This window comes from Peromyscus maniculatus, chromosome 3 (genome assembly GCF_049852395.1).
Source record: "Peromyscus maniculatus bairdii isolate BWxNUB_F1_BW_parent chromosome 3, HU_Pman_BW_mat_3.1, whole genome shotgun sequence".
Taxonomy (NCBI): Eukaryota; Metazoa; Chordata; class Mammalia; order Rodentia; family Cricetidae; genus Peromyscus; species Peromyscus maniculatus.
The window spans coordinates 148,710,681-148,735,269 of record NC_134854.1 but is presented as its reverse complement, the minus strand read 5'-3'; the positions used below and the strand labels follow the sequence as shown (position 1 = coordinate 148,735,269).

General features: G+C 48.2%; 1 protein-coding gene and 1 long non-coding RNA gene across 2 annotated transcripts; both read left to right on the top strand.

The window, feature by feature from the left end:
- The first annotated feature begins 238 nt into the window (after positions 1–238).
- On the top strand, positions 239–4,893 carry LOC107402568 (uncharacterized). The gene is made up of 3 exons (XR_013050174.1): positions 239–1,353; positions 2,397–2,583; positions 4,133–4,893. It is a non-coding gene; the product is annotated as an uncharacterized LOC107402568 (long non-coding RNA).
- Positions 4,894–15,747: 10,854 nt separating this feature from the next.
- Positions 15,748–21,935, top strand: Kcna5 (potassium voltage-gated channel subfamily A member 5). The gene has a single exon (XM_016006409.3). It carries the CDS (start codon positions 16,061–16,063, stop codon positions 17,867–17,869), a length of 1,809 nt encoding a protein of 602 aa, XP_015861895.1. The 5' UTR covers positions 15,748–16,060; the 3' UTR covers positions 17,870–21,935.
- Positions 21,936–24,589: the final 2,654 nt, after the last annotated feature.

Sequence of the window (24,589 nt, the reverse complement as noted above, 5' to 3'; positions counted from 1 at the left end):
CCCAGAGTGGTTCATAGTTGTGGTTTCTATTTACACACACACACACACACACACACACACACACACACACACACACACACACACACACACACACACACGGTCTTGGACACAGTGGAATGCTCTCACAGCATCACTGTGTCCGTCTTCCCAGACATGAGTGTCAGAATATCCTGAGCAAACGTGACTTTGAGACTTGATCCTCACCTTTGTCCCAGTCCTTCAAGTTCACGACTGCCTGGCTCCTGGCTGACCACAGCTTGCTCACTCTGCCAGTCACTCGACTATGGTGGGCTGGGGCTGAGGACACAACAGGAAGTTGGGGAGAAGAGCACGTGCCAGAACCACTGTGAGTGGAGTGAGATGGTGTTCCTGGGGCCTTGCGACAGGAGGCAGTGAACAAGCTCCCATGGCATTTTACCAGTTTGGGTGTCCATTCTGCCAGTTCTTTGCCGTGTGACGTGAAACTCTCCTGGGAGTGTGGTGGGGCTCAGTTTGTACGTGTGAATGGAGAGTTACAATACCTACCTACTAAAGGGAATGTTTGGAAAGAGGGTTGAACTCGACGATGCCTGAGCATTTCCCAGGCTGGCAGAGCTTGGTCACAGCCACGGGACAGTCACATCATTACTGCTAATGGTTCCATTTCAACCAGAAGCAGAGTGAAAGTTTCTGGATTGGAAAATCCTATCTGAGGCCCAACAAGTCACTGGATGGAAAATGGGTATAGCGTCATGGAACCTGGGCAGGGCCTTAGTGTGAGAAAACCAGCCGCCGGGGGAGCAGATCCAACCTGGCTCTCGGCCCCCACCCCACACATGGCAACCAAGAACCTGCTTTGCTTTTCTCTTCATTTCTTTCCTCTCTCCTTTTGTTTGATTTTTTCGTGGTTGGGGATTGAACCTGGGCATCGCGCACGGACTCTGCCACGGAGCTATGTCTTCAACTCTTTCTGTTTTTATTTTCAAGACAGAGTCTTTTACTAACTCACCCAAGCTTGTCTTGAACTCATAATCCTCCTGCTTCAGTCTCCCTAATAGCCAGGATTACAGGCCTGGCTAAGAATCTGAGTTTTCAACGAACAAAATCCTTCCATGATCAAGGTTGGCCTTAGTATATTTGGAAGTCCTTTTGTGATCACCCCAGGAGCTTCTCCCCTTCTTTTCTAAGATAGTAGCCATCTGCCTGCAGACAGGTAGACACCGTGGGAACAGAAAGCCCACAGAAACAGCTGGTTGACCCCAGGTTAACCCTGTCAGTAGGATGTAGTCTCACCGAACTTCCCTTTCATGACCAGCAGATGGCGAGCGTGTGTTAGTGCTGCTGATTCCTGGATGCCATCGAATTATTTGCAAGGTAAAAATCCTCCACCTGCTCCTATATGGAGTTCTATCAGGCAGGTGTGGGTAGCATTCCAGATATCCAGTGAAGATGTCTTCCTCCAGCTGGATGCAGAAGCTTTGTTCCCAGTACTTGCATAAGAAATGCTGAGATACTGAGGTAGCATCTTTCTACTATAAGAGTTGTTGGGTTCCTTACTCTTGACCTATGCACCCACATAGAGGCAGGTACCTCCCACCTGCTAGCAGCTGGATTCTAGATTAAATTAAAATGGAAAATGAGCAATTTAAAAAGAAATACTAGGGCAAAAGTCATCAGACAGCAACACCAACTTTCTTTCTTTCTCTCTCTTTCTCTCTTCCTTCCTTCCTTCCTTCCTTCCTTCCTTCCTTCCTTCCTTCCTTCCTTCCTTCCTTTCTTTCTTTCTTGTTTGTTTTTTTGTTTTGAGACAGGGTTTACCTGTGTAGCTTTGGAGCCTGTCCTGGATCTCTCTTTGTAGACCAGGCTGGCTTTGAACTCACAGAGGTCCGCCTGGCTCTGCCTACCTAGAGCTGGGATTAAAGGCGTGCGCCACCACCGCCAAAGCTACATGTCAGTCAGGGAAGGAGCCTGGCTGGGAAACCCAGAGGGTCTGCAGGACCCTGTGGATGGATCAGTTCATAATTCATTTGTGGTAGTGTGGAAATAAGGGGCCTTTTTCTTATAAGCCTCTTACATGGTTCATTGCCAGGGTTCTGGGAGGCAAGATGGGATGTCAGAAGGAGCCTAGTCTCTGAAGCCAGACTACTTAAATCCCAGTTTGGTCATGTATTATTAGTCATGTGCCTTTGGACAGGAGTCTGAATTTCTGGAGACCCAGTTTCCTTATCTGAAAGGCAGAAGCCACAAAAACATAAATTGCAAACTATTATGTATTGTTTAAATGATTTTAGAGTCATATAATGAACTTGACATCTGCAGGTGCTAAATAGATGTTAATAAATGGCTGCTGACATTTGTTTTGTTTTATTTTATGTTTTCCTTCAGTAAAGTAAGTTAATCACCTGTCCTTTCCAAAGGGGTGTCTGAAGTTCTAGAAGACGAGCCTGGAGGAAGAAGGCCCCAAGAAAGGACACAATTCCCTCCTCCCTCTCTAGGTCTTCCTTCTGTGAGAACCTACGTCAGCTCACCTTCCAGTGTGCCTGTTGACATGGCACCATGCTCTTCAACTGATGGGCCAGAGTCCAGGGCACTCTGCCTGGGAAGGTGAGTGATGTCCCTGTGGAGGTTCAGCCTCTCATGGAGCAGGTCTCTGCTGGGCTGAGTGACAGCTTGGGAGATGGGTGTCCATGCCAGCACAGCTTGTCTCTGAGCTGGCCCTTCCCTGAGGTCATGAGGCCAGGCCTTTGTTGCTCCTTCGTGCCTTCCAGGAGCTCAGGCAATAGCCCAAAGAGTGAAAGGGAATTATTCATATACTCACATAGCATTCTGCTCCCCCAGCCCTCCATCATGATCTTAGCTGGTTCACTCCAGATCTCAGGTAAAATCTTACTGATGATTTTCTCTCCCACCTGTCTCTGCAGCCTTCTTCAGTGGATGCTTAGGTTTTTTTGGCATACATCTTCAGAGCCTGGGGCCTCTCATAGGTCCTATCTATAGGGGAAACATCTTTTATGGTGATATTTTATTTGTACTGAAATATGATTTTATTTGCATGTTAATAAATAAAGTTGCCTGGGGGTCAGAGCTAATAGCAAGCCACAGAAGAAGCTGGGCAGTGGTGGTGCATGCCTTTAATCCCAACTTTTGGGAGACAGAGCTAGGTGGATCTCTGTGTGTTCAAGGATACAGCCAGCATGGAGACACATTGAGACACATCTCAATACCAACCACAGAAGACCTGGAGGTCTGTACAGACAGGCAGTGACAAGGAGGTCATGTGGTTGGGTCTACAACCAATGAGAAGGCAGAATAGAAAGTCTATAAAAAAGACAAACAGACAGGAAGTAGCTCTCGTGCTGAGGAGGACAGAAGTGGCAGTGAAGGGTAAGGTTTTTAGCTCTGACCTCTTGGGCTTTCATCTTTGCATTGGCTCTGTGTTTCTCATTTAATACGATGGTTACACCTACAATCTTTCATCCTCTGGCTGGTGAGAAGACCCTGTTAGCGCCAGGAATCTGGGCTGACCCCTCAGCTATGTTTTGAGTTACACCCGTGTCCTGATACCTAATCATGAACAGGTCTCTCTTATCCCAGGGTCTTCCTTGGTCTCCCTACATGTCAGAGTCTCAGTAGCTACCTCCTTTGTTCTTTGGAGCTAACCATAATGAATGAGCATGATAGAAAACTTTTAACAGGTGACCAGGGCTCATTCCCATCACCCACAATGTGAGTGCTGCAGCTAGATGGCCACTAAGCACAAGCATCCTGTGACCCATGACTGCTGATCTAACACGGATGCCTGAGTACCCTGAGGCTTAGGGACCATCACTGACAGATATTGTTGACAGTCTGAGGTATTCCTCGTAGGAACTGGGAGTCACTCAGCTCACCATCAGTGTTAGCATGACAAAAATGGATGACTTGTGGGGGGTAGAAGCAATGAACTTGAGAAGAAGGAGCAAGAAGATTCCTGGGATCATGGGCTGGGGCTTGAGTTTTTTGTTTTTTGTTTGTTTGTTTCTGAACAGTGGGAGGTCCTGCTTCTGCTGGTGGACAAGGGGACTAGACAAGAGGAACCCAGGAAGGGAGTTGTCCCTCCTCAGGATGATTTCTGATGCTCTCTCCCTTAACTCCCATGCTTTATTTCTTCTAGGATCCGTGACCATCACTGCTCACTCTCTCTGCCATCTCTTCACCAAGTACTGCTTACAGATGAATTTCAAAGCAACCATGGTTTTCCATGTTGGCCTCATCATCCTTTCCTTCAGCTTCCACCAGAAGACATCTCTCAAGGGACACTGGAAGAGGACACTCCTCTTCATGGAGACCTGGGCAGAGGACAGCATAGCACTCATCAGACCTCCCCTGTCCCGCCCCACGAGCTGCAGTTCATCTAACAAAAGAGGAAAATCTCCTCCCTTCTAGATTTCAGGAAGAATGAAATGGACTCAGGCTTCATACCCACTGCTCACATGGATTTATACTATCTGTGCACCTCCTGCCTCTACTAGATATAGTTCTTTAGTGGAAGGGACTGTCTTGTTTTCAGTGGCCACTATACTGGGCACCTACTTCATCTCAACAAATGTGCCTCTGAGGCTTGGATTCTACAGCTGGTGGTCATGGCCACTGTAAAGAACAGGTCTGGGTGTGGACAAAGTCAAGGATGGCTTGCCATCTGACTTGAAGTGGGAAACTGACTTGGTTTCCGATGTGGCTGTGAACAACTACCTCCTTCCACACACAGCTTTTGGCTCACCACCCTCAGCATGTGTGTCTCTGTAGTTGTATGTTTCCATAGCACGTTATTAGAGTGAGAGAAAGGGATATATGCACGGATCAGAATTGTTTTCTGTCAACATGCGGATTTCTCTGCTTTATTCAACTGTCAAATAAATATTGACAAATGAAATCATCTGAGGTCAACGGTTCTCCTGTCTCAGTGGGAGACACCAGAGTCCACTAAGAACTCTGAACGTAAACTGTGCAAAAAGTTTCTACAGGGTGATAAGGGGACTGTTGAGAAATGGTTGTTCTTCATTTATTCTCACATATAGAAGTCTCCTGAACCCCCTCCCTGCCAATCAACACCCGAGGCAGGTGGGCGAGCTGGCCCCGGGGTCATAAAAGCAGGAGAGCTGCCGGGTGGTGATGGCACACACCTTTAATCCCAGCACTTGGGAGGCAGAGTCAGGCGGATCTCTGTGGGTTCGAGGCCAGCCTGGTCTACAGAGCGAGATCCAGGACAGGCACCAAAACTACACAGAGTAACCCTGTCTCGCAAAACCAAAGGAAAAAAAAAAAGAGCAGGAGAGCTGTCCCAGTCCCCCACCAGCTGCAACACTCGGGAGAGCAGATCCTGCACCTCACCTGGGCAACACAATAGAGCCAACTCAATTGGCAGAGGTGTGGGTGAGCCAGCCCAGAAGTTGTGAGCATGGGAGAGCTGTCCCTATTACCCATCTGTTACGTGGTGGCGTGGGTTGGGGAAAGATGCCTCCACCCATCCATCAATGCCTGAAGCAGGTGGAAGAGCTGATCCCTACTTTACTTGGGGATTTGTTGAAGTTTACTGTCTTCCGTGTATATAAAAATAATATTTTTAATTTTAAAATTTCCAAATTTTAATATATATATTTGGTTTTTCAAGACAGGGTTTCTCTGTGTAGCTTTGGCCTCTCCTGGAACTTGCTTGGTAGCCCAGGCTGGCCTCGAACTCACAGAGATCCGCCTGGCTCTGCCTCCCGAGTGCTGGGATTAAAGGCGTGCGCCACCACCGCCCAGCCCTATATTTCTATATTATACTACTGAATATTTTCTTGATTTTCAAACTCATTCCCTGCCCCCCACATACACACTGCTTTAAAGTGGAATTGCCAGGGTCACTGCTTTGACTTCCTGGTTGTTCCTCTGTAGCAGTGAGGAAGACAGTGAGAACCTCAGAGCCACTCCAGACCAAGGGTGGGCCACATCCAATTCTTCCAGTGCTTTCAATGGACACAGCACTAGCCTGTGGATGTGTGAACTGGACACCTTTCCTCTTCAAATGAGAGAAGTGAGCCTGAGAGGCTTAGAGGTTAAGTGACTTACTTGTTCAAGGTGACCCAGAGTATAAATGATGGAGCGCCACCTGCACCCAGGCTTGTCTTGTTTTGGATCCTATTCCCTAAGAGTGCTTGGAGGGTGACAGGGTCAAGGACTGAGTTCCCCGGAAGGAAGTTCCTGAGTAAGCTGGAGTCTTTAGAAATATCCATCATGAGGTGAGCCCAGATGTGGCCCAGCTGTGCACCTTGACAGCTGAGTTCTATCTTAGTACACAATATTATTTCATTTTTAGTGTTTGCAAAGTGCTCCTGGCAGCTGAGGAGCATAAATTGATGCCTTTCTCATGCCTGCTTTCCTTCCTGGGCTGTGAACACAGCGGCTAGAATTGACCTACGAGAGAGCAGCCAGCAGGTGGTGCTGTCTCAATTAAAGCAGGCCACTCCTGCCTGTGACATGACAGTAAACTGGTCCCCAACATTTGCATCATGGAGGCCCCACCCTTTAGTGACTTTCTCGTAAGAACCTGCACAGGTCTGGGACTGCTCCAGGCTCTCATTAACACACACTGGGACACTGGCTTCTCTCCATCCAGCCTTTCAGTGCTTGAGGTAGCCAAGGGCATGATGGAAGAAGAACGCTGGACTAAACCAGTAAGAACCTTCCTCTGGCCTCTGTTCCTCAGAAAGGCCCTAATGACACTCTCACCACCAGAAGTGACCATGGCCCTGCCACTTGCCACTCAAGACCTGCCCTCCCAATCACCTTATTTGAACTAACTAACACTAAGTATCCAGATCCATAAAGTAGGGTTACTTGCAGCACCCACCTCTCAGTGTTGACTGTGTTGGCAGTGGCATTCTGTTCTGACTCAGTTTACCTGGAGGCAGGGTCAGATATAGAGGGTAAAGGATTGACTTATGAACCCAGGCTGCTTCACCTGTGCTTCTGACCTGATGCCCACAACCCCCTTCCAGACAGACCTGTAGACCTTGGTGAAATGCATGTATTTACCTATTCAATCTAAAGGCTGCAGATAAAGAGATGCACAGAAGAACGAGGTATAGAGCCTACAGAACGCACTCCAAGGACCCACATGTCTTCAGCATGCAAGCTCCCTGAACTCAACTCTTTGACGTTTTCAGGGAGACTTCATTGCGTGGACACAGCTGATGAAGTTGTTAGCTGCTAGTGACAAACTGACGTCAGTCGCTCTGTGCTAGTCCCCACCAGCTCTCAAGTCCTGCCTCAGGTCTTCCAGTGACAAGCCCTCATCCTGAAGCTCCCTAGGGGCTTCAGCCTTCAGACCACTCATTGTTCTGGAGAAAAATCCACCCCTTTGAAGATTCCAAAGATCTCAGGGGTTGTATTGTAGGACATGGAGCTGAAAGCCAAGTATCATGACTACACAGCTCAGCTCATGTATTCTACATGAACTTGCATTCTACATGGAACCTAAGATAACCTACAAACTCAAAACTGTGTTTCCATCTTCTAGAAGGAAGAACAAAGGTTTGGACAGGTTCGTTTACCTGTCCACATCATGTAACTAGTAATACCAAGTACAGACTGGGGACGCTAGAGAGATGGCTCAGTGGTTAAGAACACATACTGCCCATGTAGAGGACCAGAATTCCCAGCACCCATTTCAGTCAGCTCACAACCATCTGTAACTCTGGTTTCAGGGCATCTGCCACCTTCTTCTGGCCTGCAAGGGCAACTGTACTCCCATGAAAATACCCCCATGTAGACACACATGCATACACATAATTAAAAATAAAAATAAAAAATGTAAAAACAAGAAGTGTAAGGTGGCACTCCTGCCTTAATATTTTGTCTCCCAGTGGCAAGCTCTTTAATTCCATAGAGGGCTAGCAACCTTCTTTCCTCACCTCTGACACACACACACACACACACACACACACACACACACACACACAGGGGGGAGAGAGAGAGAGAGAGAGAGAGAGAGAGAGAGAGAGAGAGAGAGAGAGAGAGAGAGAGAGCACTCTGTCTTGAGCTGTAAGATTGCAGCTCACGAGGTTGGTAAATGACTTCCTCTAATCTAGTAGAATAATCCAGGACTTCTAAGGGGCCATGGAGCTCATGCAACCAGACAAATAGGGGCTGTTGTCAGCCATTTCTTTGTCGGTAGAAACAAAGGTGAGGACTTCTGAGACTTCCAGTGGGTGGTACCTAGACACCAGCAGACAGACTAAAATTCCTCATCACAACTCTTGATATTCGAGTCCTGCTAGCAACATCAGCTGGCTGAAAATAAGTCAGTTATTTTCCCCCAGATTAATAAAAAAGAAGCAGGGTAGGAGGGTGGGATCGATCAGTGGGCTGAGGAGTCAAGGGATAAGAGAAGGCACACGTTAAAATAGCAGCAGATGAATACCATGTAATTTCAAACAGTCGATAACGTCACGCCGAAAGGCTGGTATGTCCGCTGAGATAATTGCCCTTTTCCCGATTAGTGTCTTTATCAGGAAAAGAAATGATTGCTGTGTGTGAGAAATCACGCTGCCTCTCATTTCATGGAAGTGGCAGTAATGAGAGCCCAGACTCCCACTGTGTGGGCTATCCACACACACAGCCTTTGAGGAGTAGGCACGGGACAAGCCAGTCTTTGGGATCACTATTCATCTTCCAGGAGGTATGGGGGAGACTACTGCCTGAGCTGGATCTTATGTGTCTGGGTTTGAAACCAAAGACTCTCCAGTCCCTCAACAGAGCAAGCATCCTCATGTTTCACGACTGTAAGAGGCTATTTGACAAGCTCACCTCTCATTTCCCTTGCAGCTTTCCAAGTTAAACTCCGAATCACCAGGCCTACTCCCTAGGGTCAGAACAGTGTGACAGTACAATAATCATCCATTAAGAATGTCTGCATCTTCATCCCCAGAACCTATGAACATGCTACTGTGTGTGGTAGAAGAGGCTTTGCAAATGTGAGTGCATTTTAAGGATCGTCAATTAGGAAATGTTTTGGATGAGATGGGTGGAGTAAATGAAATCACATCTTCTTAAGACATAAGAGGATGAAGATGGGTCGGGCAAAGAAGTGTAACCAAGGATGATAAGGGAGCCATTAGCCAGGGAATGCAGGCGGTCCTGAGAAGTTGGAACAGACCAGAAAGTGAATGCTCCTCGAGTCCCTAAAAGGCATCAGACCTGCTGAAATTTTGATTTTAGTTTAAAGAGTGTAATTTTGAACTCGCAGCCTCTGGAACAGCAAAATACTGAGTTTATTCTTGGCAGACTATTATAGAAGCAATGAAAAGCTGATACTGCCTAGGAAGGCCTAGGGCAGATGATGTCAACATCAAGATGTCAACCTCTCAGATGACACAAACTAGGGTCATCTGAGAGGAAGAAACATCAACTGAGAAAACACATCCATAAAACCTGCCTGTAGGCAAGCCTGTGGGTTTTTTCTTGACTGATGATTGATGTGGGAGGGCCCAGCTATCATGGTGGTCTTGGATGGTATAAGAAAGTGAACTAAGCGATCCGTAGGGGCAAGTCAGTAAGTAGCATTTCTCTACTGTCTCTGCTTCTGTTCCTGCCTCCAGGTTTCTGCCTTGAGTTCCTGACCTAACTTCCCTCAGTGGTGGAGTGTGCTCTGACAGCTGTAAGCAGAAATAAACACTTGACTTCTCAAGTTGGTTCTGATCATGGTGGTTTATCTCAGTAATAGAAACCCTCACTAAGACAATAAAACTCTGTTACCCCAATACCTTCCATCAGGGTCTCCCATGCTGAAGCTGATAACCCAAGATCCACTTTCCCCAACTTCCCACTAACCCAGAGGATCACGGCTGCATTGTGGTGTCAGCACAGGGAGATGACACAGTGACAGTGCTGGTCACTCTGAACAGTTAATGGACATAGCGTCGGTGGGTGCTTACTATAGTCAAATGGCACAGACTGGCTGGTGTCAGTAACACACTGAGCACTGTGGTTTCTGAGACAGCTGACACTTAGAAACTCTATGGGAAGTGGTCTTGACTACTGTCTCCATAACGTCTTCACACAAGGAAACTGAGTCATCACGAGTAAGTGGAATTGCTGAGCCTCTGCCCTCAGACAGGCCCTCTGAGAAGTCCTCTCTAGCTTTAGTGCATATCAGGATCACACAGAAACTTCCGATAACACTGGTTCCTGGGCCTGTCTCCAGATACTCTAATGCCATGTGTGTGGAGAGGGCACTGACTTCCCAGGATGCTCCAGTTGCATCCGGTGTTGCTGGTCAATGAATCACATTTGAGTAGCACGCAGCTGATGGCTACCCCAGCTCAGCCTCCACCACTAGGACCAGCGGCTTTAACACTATCACTGAGCCTCAGTCCTCTTCCATGATTCATTCAAGTTCTTGCCAAATCAGAATGAAGAGGATTTACTTTGACAGGCATACTGAGAAGAAATCAATGCAGAGATGAGTATTGCCATGAACTGTGTACCATCCTCATGTTTTCTCCCAGGCTTAGAAGGAATGCTAATTGTACAACAACCAAAGGATCTTACATTTGCTTAGCTGCTTTTAAATAAAATGCCTTTATCATGCTTTTTGACAACCTCGCCTAGATTCAAAAACGTATCTTCTGACATAGACTGCAAAAGCCAGTGGATCTTTGGTCTTATCCATTGGGAAGAATGTTTAAAAATACGAATTATAGTTGGAACTGGGAAATTAAAAATACAAATTCCACCATCTCTAACCTTAGATGATAGGGAAACTATTGGCTAATGATCTCACAGAAGGTTTTCATCTTATGTGAGTGAGTGCTGTGGTTAGATAGTTTGAGAGAGGAAAAGAGGGATACAAGAAAGAAAGAAACTCTGGCAACTCAGCTCTAACCTGCAGCTTGTCAATGGAGGAGTGATGACCACAGGGAGGCCCAGGAGAAAGCAAGACACCCAGACTCACCAACGCCAGCTGTTTGGTGAATTTCCCAGCTACTGTATATTCAGGTCACATTACGCTCTCTGTTCTCTGAAAATGCACTGGACCCATTAATGAATTTATTCTGCGATTATCACTGTGTAGGGAGGCAGAAAGGGAGGAGGTGGGACGGGGAAAGCCAAGCTCCAGATGTGAACCTTAATTTGTGAATGGCCTCTCATCTTAATCCTTCTAAACAGAAATCTGGGTCAATGTAGGCATAATCTCTTTTCCCCTCTCCCCTCACCCTCCCAGGATGCTCCTTCCATGCCCAACCCCCAATTGTTTCCCACGTGTCCACTGGCGAGGGAGAGACCTGTGTCTCCAGCATGCACACATCTGACTTGTGTGTGCTGGTTCCTTCCTCTTCTGTGCTTTCTCAAACAGGAAAGGGAGGTCACTTCCAGGGCTTCCTTTCAAGGTGTTGGATTGCAGGGCAATGAGGAGGGAAGGGGTGGAGAGGAAGAACACCTTCTCCCCTCATTAATGTATATGCTACGTGTGGAGGAGGGCTATTTGTCTGGGACAGAAGATTGTGCAAAAGAGTATCACCATTCATTCTATGGTCAATGATTGCATGATCATGCATCTTTCTAGTGTAGCATAGAGTTGTATATTTTATGGAGTCAGCACTAAGACCCAAACTAGTAAGGACCCATTGATCAACTTTTCCTTTATTTATTTGAGATGAAAAAATGCTTTGGTAGATTTCAAACAGTCTGACTTCTATTGGGCTTTCATTGGTGCAGACAAAGAAGTCTTAAGGTTGTTCTGCCTTCTCTGGACAGCGCCTCAGAAAGATGCAAGGCAGATGGAGAAAACAAATCTCCCCTAATCCGGATGTGACTGTGTCCTACCATCTAGAAAGAGTGGTGGTTTTGTTTAATTACTGTTTCGAAAGGAGGAGAAATTCGATGATACAGGGCAAGCACGTGAGCAGGATAATGTGGGAGAGCTCCTTCCCAAGAGTGATCAAAGCGGGAGGGAGATGTATTCCCCAAATTCAGCATCTCTCAGTTTGCCTGGTGGAATCTGCCCAAACTATTTCTCCATCACAACAGTCTCTGGTCCACCTCCTTGAATGGGAGGATTGGAAGCAGCTGGAGCACTAAGCTTGCTGCCTGGATAAGTGTCTTCAGCCTGTTTGCAGGCTGTGGCCGTGCAAACATTTCTGATGAGGGTCTCCTGTGGATCAACCCTCCACAGTGGAAAAGCACAATTGATACCTGGTGCTGTAACCAGAGCCAAATGTTATTTCTGTTCCTCTCTGTCCACTTAAAACTTGCTCAGTAATGGAAGCTTCCCCCCACAATCTAGGTGAAAATATAGGTCTTCACATTTGGGGTTATAGTATGTATTAATTGATTAACATTATATTAATATAGTACACAGAACTACAGTGACTACTTCTCAAACAATAGGAGTTAGGCTGTATAATCCAACATGCTAAATTGACATTTTACCCACAATGTTGTTTTTATCCACAAAATTGATGTGGCACGTTTGGTAACAGGTAATTCAGTAATATATAACCTGAGTTAAGGGTCAGAGCAAACCTAATTTACTCTTTGCCCTATTTGGTCGTCTAAATGGCTCTTACATTTATCTGGTTAGATATCAACTCCTCAGTCTCTGTGAATGTTAGTTATTATTAGAAATCACCTTTGTTCCTGTCCCTCAGTTTCCCCTTTATGCCTGATCTAATAGCTGCATCTGTTATTAGTTCAGCTGCAATCAGTGTGCCTTCACTAAAATGTATAATATAGAGCTCACATAATGTATAATTTTATAAGGAGCCCGAAGTTAGTAAAGCATAGCCTGGTTCACATTTTCTCTTCAGTTCTCTCTCTCTCTCTCTCTCTCTCTCTCTCTCTCTCTCTCTCTCTCTCTCCCCTCATTTATCTACTTATATATTTACTTGTCTGTAGATAGATAGATAGATAGATAGATAGATAGATAGATAGATAGATAGATAGATAGATAATGAGTGGTTAAAACCAAGTGTAGGTGCTCACATACACCTTAAGCATAAAGACAAAGACATTTTCTAGAGGGAGGAATGGGAAGTGGGGAGAGGTCGAGACGAAATACAGGCTCATCAGCACAGCTGCCTCATAGAGACACAAGAGAAGTATCTAAGTGTGGAGGAAGGCACCACTGTGACAGGGCTGGGAAGAGAAGATCTCTAAGACATGGCCAGTCAGCTCCTCATGAACTGGCTTCCGTCCACCCGGCTGGCCGGTCTCACAGAACCCTTCCTCAGCCTGCTCTGTCAGTTCCATTAACTTTGTTTCTGGTCCTCAAGGCAGGCCTGGGATTTCCTTTCTGGATTCTGAAGTCATAGCCTTCCTTCCACCTCAACAGCCTGTCTTCCGCTCACCCCCTCAGGAGGGCCTCTCTAGATTCTGAAAGGAGCCCAGCCTTCACTGTTCTCACAGCACCCTGTGTTCTGTGAGGAACGTCTCAAAGTTGAAATTAAACAAGCAATGTAAAATTGGGTGTCATTGTGTTTTTCCTTTCTTGGGGTGTACCACTAAGGGGTTGCAAAATATGTCTGCCTTGGTCATTAATGTTTTATTTATACCCTGGAGAAATAGCTTGCATGTAGTAGACATTAATTAATTAATTTAGTAAGTGAGTAGTTTTCGATACTATCTCAAGCAGCCCAGGTGGGCCTTGAATTGTCTGTGTAGCTGAGGGTGACCTCTTGAACGCCTAATCTTCCTACATCCACTCCCAAGTACTGGCACTGCAGGTATGTGCCATTATGTCTGGCGTAGTAGGGGTTTTTGTAAGACGGTCTTGCTATATAGCCCAAGTTGCCCTCAACCTTTCAATTGTCCTGCTTCTACCTTCCAAGTACCGGGGGTAAAGGTGTGCCTTACCATTCTTGGTTCTCAATTAATAATGGATTAACAAAGTTGACATTTTCTCTCTCCCTTCTCCTCTAGCCCCAGCTCTCTTTCATTTCAATGCCTTGCTTATAACATCTCTCTTTGGTTACACAGTCTTGCCAAGTGTTCCTGTGGTCTAGGAGGACTACTCTTATGAATCAACTCCCTGCCCCCCCCATACATTTTATTCTGGAGAAATAATGAGGTGTTGCAAAAGAGTCCTTGAGAGTCATCATTTAGACTTTAGCTAAATAAGGTTGCTATTCAAGGTGTGTCTTCCAGACGGTTAAATCAGCACTACCCAAGAGCTTAGTCTAAGATCCATGCCACCTCAGAGTGCTTCCATTGTTCATCACCCTAGGGTCCTGTCCAAATGTAGACACTCAAAACTGCAGTAACTTCACAGCAGTGTAAAACCAAGAAACCTCTGAAGGAGGCTGTGTCTAGAATTGCCACGCATGCCTTGAGAAACCCTCCCCTTGGCTTTTGATGCCTGCAGTGGCCCCATGGACTAAAGATGAAGGTAGGGTATGTGTGTGTGTGTGGGGGGCTGATGTCTATAAATGCCTAGGACTATATGTTATCTAAGCTATCCTCCTGCCTCTTGCAATGAAAGCTAATGCTCTCCAGGCCAGATATGGGGAGGAGTGATTCAAGCAACTTGGATTTGAATTCCAGCTTTAACACTTTCTATTTCTGTGGACCTCTGCAATTCTGTCCATCATCTGTGCCTCAATTTTTGTGTGTGTTGAAGGTAGTAATAGCACTTACTTACAAAGGAAGATGATGTAGAAACACACAAGAATGACATGGACACACCACCACCACCAAAGTCCCTCAGACACCCTCCACTCCCTCTCTTTACACAGGGCTCTGTGCAGCTACTAGCAGAGAGGATTCCCCTGCAGCATCTTACCTGACCAGGATTTATAACCCTCTTTTCTCATTGTGGTTTTGACAGTTGAGGATTTGGTGGAGAGGTTGGAGGGACAGTGCAGGGCGCAGGGTCATGAGATCCGACAGTTTCTCTCTTGATGAGGCTGCCCCTGATTCTGTACTGCCAGATCAGATTCAGATCCCCAATGTCTGGGTTGGAAACCAGGTTCAAGGGCATGCTGTGAGGCTAAGAGGTCTCAGCTTCCTACCCTTCAACGGATTTGCTGGAAGATCAGAAGAGCGCTTTCCCTCCCTCCCTCCCTCCCTCCCTCCCTTCCTCCCTCCCCCCTCTTTCTCCCTCTCTCTCTTACACACACACACACACACACACACACACACACACACACACACACAGCTCACCACTCCCATCCAGTCTAATTCTTTCAAAAGAAGAAGGGAGGCTGTAAATACTCTAAAGCAGTGATTCTCAACCTGTGGGCAGCAAACCTTCAACAAACCTCTATTTCAAAAAAAAAAAAAATTACCTGACGATTCACAACACTGGCAAAATTACAGTTATAAAGTAGCGACCAAGTAATTTTATGGTTGGGGGTCACCGCAACGTGAGGAACTGTATTAAAGGGTCGCAGCACTAGGAACGTTTGAGAACCACTGCTCTAAAGAAACAATATGCAAAGGACTCTCTTCTCCTGGTTCTCTTGTTCTTAGATTCAGCTAAAAGCCTTTCCCTTCCATCTAAAGCAGCTCCCATCCGCTCGTGTCCCCTTGGCTTTCAGTGTGTTCCCAGGTGATCTGAGATCCTGAAGCTATTCTCATCCTGTTGCCCTGGGAGTTTCAGCACTCCTGGAACAACCTGTTCCTCTCTCCTCGCGCTCTTTCCCTCCTCCCCTTCCCGTCCATTTTTGCTGTGGAGCCCCAGCTGAACCCTCCAGAGAGACACTCTCTGACTCGGTCCCCAGAGGAGAAAAGGGAGGGGGAGGAGGAGAGGAGGGAGCCACAAAGGGCGGAGGCCGGGGAGCTCAGCCAGAGAGGGGCTGCTGGAGGTTGCATCTGCTGCAAGGAGGCTTTTCTGCTGCCTGGTAACCAGCTGCCAGAACACTGAGAGAGAGAGAGAGGCTGGGAGTAGGGGCAGAGGCTTCTTGACGTCAGGACCAGCCAAGGGGATCGGGCCAGCTACCCCAGCCAGCCCAGAGCCAGCTGGGCCCTCAGCTGGAGAGAAGCCCGAAGCAAGGCGCTGAGCGTGAGTTGGGGGTGTGGGAATCGGTTGTCTGGGGCGCAGCATGCCCCCTGCCCCTGGGCCATGGAGATCTCCCTGGTGCCTCTGGAGAACGGCAGTGCCATGACCCTCAGAGGAGGAGGGGAGGCAGGGGCAAGCTGTGCGCAGACCCCCAGGGGAGAGTGTGGGTGCCTTCCGACGGCAGGGCTCAATAATCAGTCGGAAGAACCCTCACCGAGGGGGCGCGCCACGCATGAGGATGAGGACCAGGGGGGGCAGCCTTTGCCCCCTCTGCCTCGGGAGCTGCCACAGCCTAGAGGGCTACCTGCTGAGGATGAGGAGGAAGAAGGCGACCCTGGCCTGGGCACAGTGGAGGAGGACCAGGCTCCACAGGGTGCAGGGTCGCTCCATCACCAGCGAGTCCTCATAAACATCTCCGGGCTGCGCTTTGAGACACAGCTGGGCACCCTGGCGCAGTTTCCCAACACCCTCCTAGGGGACCCAGCCAAGCGCCTGCGCTACTTTGACCCCCTGAGAAATGAGTACTTCTTCGATCGCAACCGGCCCAGCTTCGATGGCATCCTCTACTACTACCAGTCTGGGGGTCGCCTGCGCAGGCCGGTCAACGTCTCCCTGGATGTGTTTGCGGATGAGATCCGTTTCTATCAGCTGGGGGACGAGGCCATGGAGCGCTTCCGGGAGGACGAGGGCTTCATCAAGGAAGAGGAGAAGCCCCTTCCCCGCAACGAGTTCCAGCGCCAGGTGTGGCTAATCTTCGAATACCCAGAAAGCTCGGGGTCCGCAAGAGCCATCGCCATCGTGTCGGTCTTGGTCATTCTTATCTCTATCATCACCTTCTGCTTGGAGACTTTACCTGAGTTCAGGGATGAACGGGAGTTGCTCCGCCACCCCCCAGTGCCGCCCCAGCCCCCAGCCCCCGCCCCAGGGGCCAATGGCAGCGGGGCCGGCGCCCCTTCCTCTGGCCCCACAGTGGCACCACTCCTGCCTAGGACTCTGGCTGACCCATTCTTCATCGTGGAGACTACATGTGTGATCTGGTTCACTTTTGAGTTGCTTGTGCGCTTCTTTGCTTGCCCTAGCAAGGCAGAGTTCTCTCGGAATATCATGAACATCATTGACATTGTGGCCATCTTCCCCTATTTTATCACCCTGGGCACCGAGCTGGCAGAGCAACAGCCAGGAGGCGGTGGTCAGAATGGGCAGCAGGCCATGTCCCTAGCCATCCTCAGGGTGATTCGCCTGGTCCGGGTGTTCCGCATCTTCAAGCTCTCCCGCCATTCCAAGGGGCTGCAGATCCTGGGTAAGACTTTGCAGGCATCCATGCGGGAGCTGGGGCTACTCATCTTCTTCCTCTTCATCGGAGTCATCCTCTTCTCCAGCGCCGTCTACTTCGCAGAGGCAGACAACCAGGGGTCCCATTTCTCCAGTATCCCAGATGCCTTCTGGTGGGCAGTAGTCACCATGACCACTGTAGGCTATGGGGACATGAGGCCCATTACCGTGGGAGGCAAGATTGTGGGCTCACTGTGTGCCATCGCTGGGGTCCTCACCATCGCCCTTCCCGTGCCTGTCATCGTCTCCAATTTTAATTACTTCTATCATCGGGAGACTGACCATGAGGAGCAGGCTGCCCTGAAGGAAGAGCAGAGCAACCAGAGGCGGGAGTCTGGGCTGGACACAGGGGTTCAGAGGAAGGTCAGCTGCAGCAAGGCCTCCTTCTGCAAGACTGGGGGTTCCCTGGAGAGTTCTGACAGTATCAGAAGGGGTAGCTGCCCCCTAGAAAAGTGTCACCTCAAGGCCAAGAGCAACGTGGACTTGCGGAGGTCCCTATATGCCCTCTGTCTGGACACTAGCCGGGAAACAGATTTGTAAAGAGAAATCCAGGCAGACTGGTGACCGTGGAGCTGGGAACAGGGCCGGCCCTCTGGAGCCTGGACATCTGCTGTTTATACCACAGAGTATTCGAAGCCCACCTGATCACGATGTCTGGATGCCTGCCTGCCTTTCTGCTTTTCACCCTTCCCACCACCCCGCCCTCTAACTTCCCCATTTTTTCCTCCTCTTTGCAGAACACCAAGGGTCACCTATTTTTAAGAAGTATCACATTCCATGACGCAGGAGCTGTTGAGATGGTGGGCCCTGTGAGATGGATGTATTCGTAGCCAGTTTTCTATACCCAGCAGAGGGAGGGATAACTCAAACAAAAATGACTTTAAATAGCTCAGATCCCAAGGGAGTCATAGCCCTCCCTATCCCTGTGTTCCAAATTTACTTTACATGTGATTATATTTGTGTATGGGGCAAATATTTGTATGGCTGATGAGTGCATTTTTGTACAGCGGTGCACATGAACAATTTTTGGTGTGTTCTTAAGATATACTTTGAATTACAAAAGAGGTGGGGTCATCTTTTCCTAGGACACTTGGGGCCAGAGACCCTGAAAAAGATGTTCAGGTTCCTGTGCTATTGGTGCTTTGTGTCTAGGGTAGAGAATATTCTGGAAGACTAGAACATCTTTTTTTTTTTTTTTTTTTTTTTTTTTTTTTTTTTTTGGTTTCCCTTAAACATTTCTTGTGACATTCTTCACAGAAGCATTTTAATGATGTTGGAAGAAAACATTTGGGAATTCATTCTTTTCATTTTGATACCAGGAAATAAAACGCGACTCCGACTCCGTTGGGCCAAGTGTTAGTTTTTCTACTGCTGATGTGTGTTTTGGCATGTTAATGAGTGACGTCTGCCACTTGCTGTCTGGATTTGGAGTCAGTGCAAAGGCTTCAATGGGGTTAGAAAGCTAAGAAGCTCAACATGCTCTTTCTGATGGGTCTCTCTGAGCTCAGAAGGCTCATAGATGGATTGCTTGTCTCGAGGCTGTGTGACACGGATGTATTACAGTCAGCACAGACTCTAGAAGAGAGTGAGATCAAAGGAAAGGGGTGGTGAGCCCCGCCCGGCAACTGTCCTCTTGTGGCACCAGCTCGGAGCTTCTCAAGGTTGTCTCCTTTCCTGTAAGTCCTAAGTCCTTCATGTTATTGTTCTCAGTAGCTCTGAGAAGCAAGCCTGATGCTCACAGAGAAGCCTATTCAGAGGAGTATAGTCTGGGGAAGGTCACTCAGGGAAGCGCCTGCCTGTTCACTACCCTGGAGCCTGGTTTGGCAGAGGTGTGAGCCATGCCTTCATGGTGGGGAATATGGAAGGGTTTCCTTGTTCCAGCTCAAGGACAGCCTGTGGGTTCGCCCCCATAATTCCTAAACTCAGAATGAATCTCTTTGTTCCTCTTTCAGCTGGATGGTTTGTGGTATAACCACACAGCAAGTCTTATTCCAGCTTCAGTTTCTCTCTGGGTTCCTGAGCTGTCTGGGTTCCTGCTGCTGCTTTTTCTACGATACAGGCTGGTGGTTTTACAACCTCACTGGGGAAGCTGCTGGTCCAGTGGTCCCTGCTTCAAGGTGACACTGGGTTTCAGTGGCTAATTCTGAGAATGTGGCTGGGCCTCCCTATCACCGATTCACTAAATTCAAATTTAAGAGCTGTGGATATAAATAAGATGGGATATAAAAACCAGTTTCTGAAAGCCCGGTCACTCCTAGTCAAGAACTGTTCTGGTAGCCGATGATCTGCAAGAGAAACAGAAGGACCCAGAAGCCTGCCTCTGTGGGCTTTCAGTGCAGGGAAGCTTAGGGGGAGGAGCAAGAGGCCCTGTTGGTTGACAATGTGCAGTGTGTCTAAGCAGGGCACCTGCCAGAGTCCTGCTCCACAGTGTCACCTCTGACCTCTCTGTGCTTTGAAAGCTAATGTCTGAGATTTGGCACTGGCCTGGGAATTGGATCTGGGAGGTAGCCCCTAGGGCTCCGACTTCCCGGCAAAGCAAAACAGATGCAACAGGGATAGGCAGGATTAAGTGAGGTGGGCTGTGCTGCCCTCAGATTTGGGGTTCATCTAGGTGTCTGATGAAGTATTGGCCCCATTTACAAGGACTTCATCTTTAATGTGTCCAGGGAATGGGCGCAGTGTTCCGCACATGCTTAGGGACACAGTGGAGGAAATGAGAAAATCAGGACTGACTGTTGTGCCTGTGTGTGTGTGGGTGCTGGGGGTCCCCTAGTTCAGGTCTACAAAAAGAGACCAAGATGATTTAACTAGGCTTCCCAGTCCCCTGTTCAGCCTCCTACTGGAGATGGCGACAGCAGGAGACTTTCCACACTCTCAGTGCACCCTACCCCCCCCCCCCCGCCCCGTTGCACTGATTCGGGTAATTGCTGCAGTCACCCAGCCCACCACTGTGGTTTGCCGTGTGTCCAGTCACCAGGAAAGCCACCTGAGGTGCAGACTGCTGCTGAGCTATCTCTAGCCCTGTCCCATCCTCCTTTTCTCTGTGTCCTTGCTTTTCCACATCCTTTTCCTTTGAAGAGATGAAATCAAGTGACTTCAGCCATGCTTGTTTATCCAGCTGTTTCTTGCTGGCTCCCACAGCAGGAAACCTGTCTTCTGCATGGATAAGGTGTGCAGAGAGCTGGGGGCTGTGCTCTGGGAGGCAGGCACTGCATCCCCGCCCCATTTCTTTTTCACTGTTTACAGGTTTTCTTTTCCTGCTGTGGGTTTGAGGTGGGGCAAAGAGAAGAAACTCGGACTCTCTTTAAAAATTCCCAGCTCCTCGGTTGGCCCAGCTGGGCTGCTCCCTGGAGGGGGATTCAAACAGTTCAAACTGCTGGTCCCTGAGGAGTTCTCCACAGAGTTTGTATTGCATTATTCTGCATGATGCAACACTATCTGCCTTGGGGTAGGTGGAGCAGAACTTCTTTGGGGAAGGGGCACATTGTTCTGAGTACCCTCCAGAAATGGCAAGTTTGTTTACAATGGAGTCTGGTCCTGGGTCATGCTCTTTTCTCTCTGTTGTGGGCCTACTGTCTTCCAATGTGGTGTGGGACATCGGGAACAAATGGAGAGACACCATTCCTTCTTCCTAAGGCTTCTGAACTCACAGAGAAAAGGACCAGCCGTTGTAAAACAAAAGCAAGTCCCACAAGACAATGAGTGGCCAAATCCCTCCTAGGGATTCCCAGATGGAATGTCATCCTCGAGCGTGGTGAAGAGTTTGGTTTAGGCCACCGGGGATCTCCTAGAGAGCTCAAAGTGGAATTCCGGCAGCAGTCTAAAGGAAGACACTACTCTATGTCAGGTGGTGTCTTGATTTATTTAAGATTGATGGCCATAGTGCAAGCTCCAATCTTGCTAAGGGGTGAGGAGGTAGGCTTGGCTTTTATGGTACTAGTTGGCAACATTTCTGAAAGGGAGCAGTTTGAAAATGTTTTAGGTGTTGTGGGCTGAGGCAGAATCTAGCCTACTGTAGGTGTTTATATAACCATTCAGAATGTAATCCTTTACAAATGCAGCATCTGCCCCTGCTGGAGAGCTGCATGCCCTGTCACTTTGGCTTAGTTGTCACACAGAGTGGCCTCTTGGGGGTTTCATCACATTTGTGAGCCCAGATCTGTTCTCCTGATGTCCCTGTATTCAGCTTTATTTGTATTTATCGCCAATGCCAGATCCTGATGTGGAGAGGGCAGTGCCCCACTAAGAAAATGCCTTTGAGAAAGACTTAGCTTCTTCCTGCCACTTCGTGAAAGTCGGCTTTTGCCATCTGTCTGTGGAGCAGGTCGCTCTGTGTTCAGGGAGGAGGAAGGAGATGCCACACTGGACATCTTGTCCAGGATTTTCCTTAAGTTGCTGGCAGAAGGATGCAGCCTACAAGAGTGTGGAGACGCTCCTTCCCACATTTGACAATTGACATTGCGTAGGCAGTCCAGAGGATGTACTTCAGTGACCTTCTTCAACTGAGGTTTTTTTGCTCTCTCTGTGTGTGTGTGTGTGTGTGTGTGTGTGTGTGTGTGTGTGTGTGTGTGTGTGGAGAGAGAGAGAGAGAGAGAGAGAGAGAGAGAGAAGAAGAAGAAGAAGGAGGAGGAGGAGGAGGAGGAGGAGGAGGAAGAGGAGGAGGAAGAGGAGGAGGAGGAGGACAGAGAGACTTTGGGCTGGTTCACATTGTATGGACGAGTACAGCATTATGCATGGATGAAGGTGTCACGGCCCCTCCTGGAGTAAGTCCACTCCAGCCCACAGACCTCCAGACAAAGCAAGACAGACATTATCCTCCTTGGTGTCAAACTGTGCATCATGGATTGTTTCATCTGGAAGAGCTCTTATATGTTACCTGGTTTGTCTCCCCCATTTTACAGATGGGCAAGCTGAGGCCTGGAAAGAGATGATTCACACTATTTGTCCATGTGAGATTAAAATTGTTTTCCCCTGACTCCAAGACTGGATTTCTCTCTAGAAACCTCCGTGCAAGTTTCCTGCCTAGCCTCCCGAGGCATATCCTTGCCCTGTATGATTCTTGCACCCAGCTCTCTGGGACAACTTCTGCATACTTGTTAAGACAAATGAAGTTGTATTTATTTCTTTTCAAGCATTTCTAGGCTCGGAGGGATCATGCTATTAAAGAAGCAACACTGAAGCTTAACAGGGCACAGCGTCCAGACAGGAATGTGGGGTCCCTGGGGACTGAGAGGAGAGTCCCACGTTCCCTTACAACAGGAGAGCTCTGCTAGAGCCAAGGGCGTGGAAGGCCCAGGTGAGACCCAAAGGACGAGTTTCCAGTACCCCAGAGACAGACACAAGTCTGGAAGACAGTGACAAACACATTATTTTAGAGTTAGCTAATACACAGCGTCCATTTCCTGCCCTGGGAACCTCCACTCAGCTCCACTGCTGTCCCCAGGCACTCGCCCTGGTTGTTGGCTCCTGTCCGTGTCTTATCTTCTAGATTTGGACTGGGAGCTGTTTGGCTTAGACAGTGTGATTTTTGACACAGGTCAAGTCCCTGTGATATGATAGTGAGAGGTCATAGCAAATCGTTGAACACTGTGTTCACATATTCAAAAAAAAAAAAAAAAAGAGTGTGGCCTTTTGGGGCTTTAAGTCTTTGGGTTTTACAAAAATTCATCTCCTAAAATAGTTTCCTTCAAGAATTCCTCAGCCCCGTTGCTTGGTAGGCATATAAATTGTGTTTTAACCTAACCTGCCCTTCTGGATGCCCCAAGAGCCAATAACATAACACGGCAGCAGCAATGGGACGCCTGTTACAAAATTCCACGTCACTCTATTTGGAAACCCAAGAGCTGATTAGCAGCTTTGTCTCTAGCAACTGTGCCCTTGGTAGCCTGCTGTAACAGCGGAGATCACTCCTGTCTGGATGGTGCCTCAGAACCCCCACCACTGACAGGAGAGTCCAGGGGCTGTGTGTTTTTGGGTTGTCTTCCAAGCTGTCCTCCACTGAGGCCACTTCCGTTGTTAAGGTGGACATCACCTGGGCGACTGAGGCAAATGGTCCCATTTGCACTCGGGAGCCGCCTCATCCAGCTGCAATCCAAGCTGAGTGTCTGTCCTGGGCACCTGCCATTTGCTGGCACAGCTCTCCCTCCACCCAACCCCCTTGATGATGCAGCTGCTATTGGCTGTTCCTCTTCGGCTGAAGTGATGTCACCTCTGAAGTCCACGTCACCTGGGGCGGAGTAGTCTGTGGAGTCACCTCCTCAGATGGTCTTCCTGCTGCTCTTTCACATCTCCAGGCTGCTCTGCCTGTAACTCTCAGAACATCTCCTGTCACCACATCAGTCCAGGGCTCCCAAACTTTGGTCAGTGCCCCGAGCCCGACTTTGAAAGCCCCCCAGAGTGTGATGCCAAACCCCTCTTCCCCATGAAGCTGTCCCCAGTCTCTTTGGTCCAAAGTCATTATCCTTCTTGAGTGTTTCCTTCACAAATGTATTCTGCCCACCTGTGGGTGGTTGGTGGTTAACCTGCATCTCTGTCACACAAGCTCAAATTCCTTCTTAGGAGCAGACTTTAACTCACCACCCTCTGTGGGATGTCTTTCTGTATGCTGTGAATATGTGTTACTCTGATTGGCTGATAAATAAAGCTGTTTGACCAATGGTGAGGCAGAATAAGGTTAGGTGGTACATTCCAACTAAAGAGGGAGGAAGAAGAAAGGCAGAGGGAGGGGAGATGTCAGTTGCTGCCAAAGGAACAACAACATGCCAGCAGACTGGTAAGCCTTGGAACATGTGGCAAAACATGGATAAGAATTACAGGTTAATTTAAGTGTAAGAGCTAGTCAGTAATAAGCCTGACCTAATGGCCAAACAGTTATAATTAATATAAGCTTCTGAGTGATTATCTTATAAGTGGCTACAGGACCATGGGGCTGGGCAGGACCAGGAAAAACTTCTGATTATAGTACATACTCAGGCTTTTTTTTTTTTTTTTTAAATAACATTGACTTTTTTTTTTGACTCAAAATACAATTACTTCCAGGCTTGTGCACAAACATTGTCTTTGAGAAAGTAATGCCCTTGGCATCCATGCAGCTGTGGGAGAATGGCATTCATTCCCTGGTCATTTCCCTTTGCTCTCCCCTGTGTACCAAGGATACAGTCCAGGTGGATGTAACATGTCTTGTGAACTGAGATTTCTGGGAGTCATAAGGACAATTATGAACAAGGACTCAGGGCAGTGCTCCAGAGACCAAGAGGCAGC

Coding starts and splice junctions, on each gene's coding strand:
- Kcna5 (XM_016006409.3), top strand. CDS start 16,061: ATGGAGATCTCCCTGGTGCCTCTGGAGAACGGCAGTGCCATGACCCTC.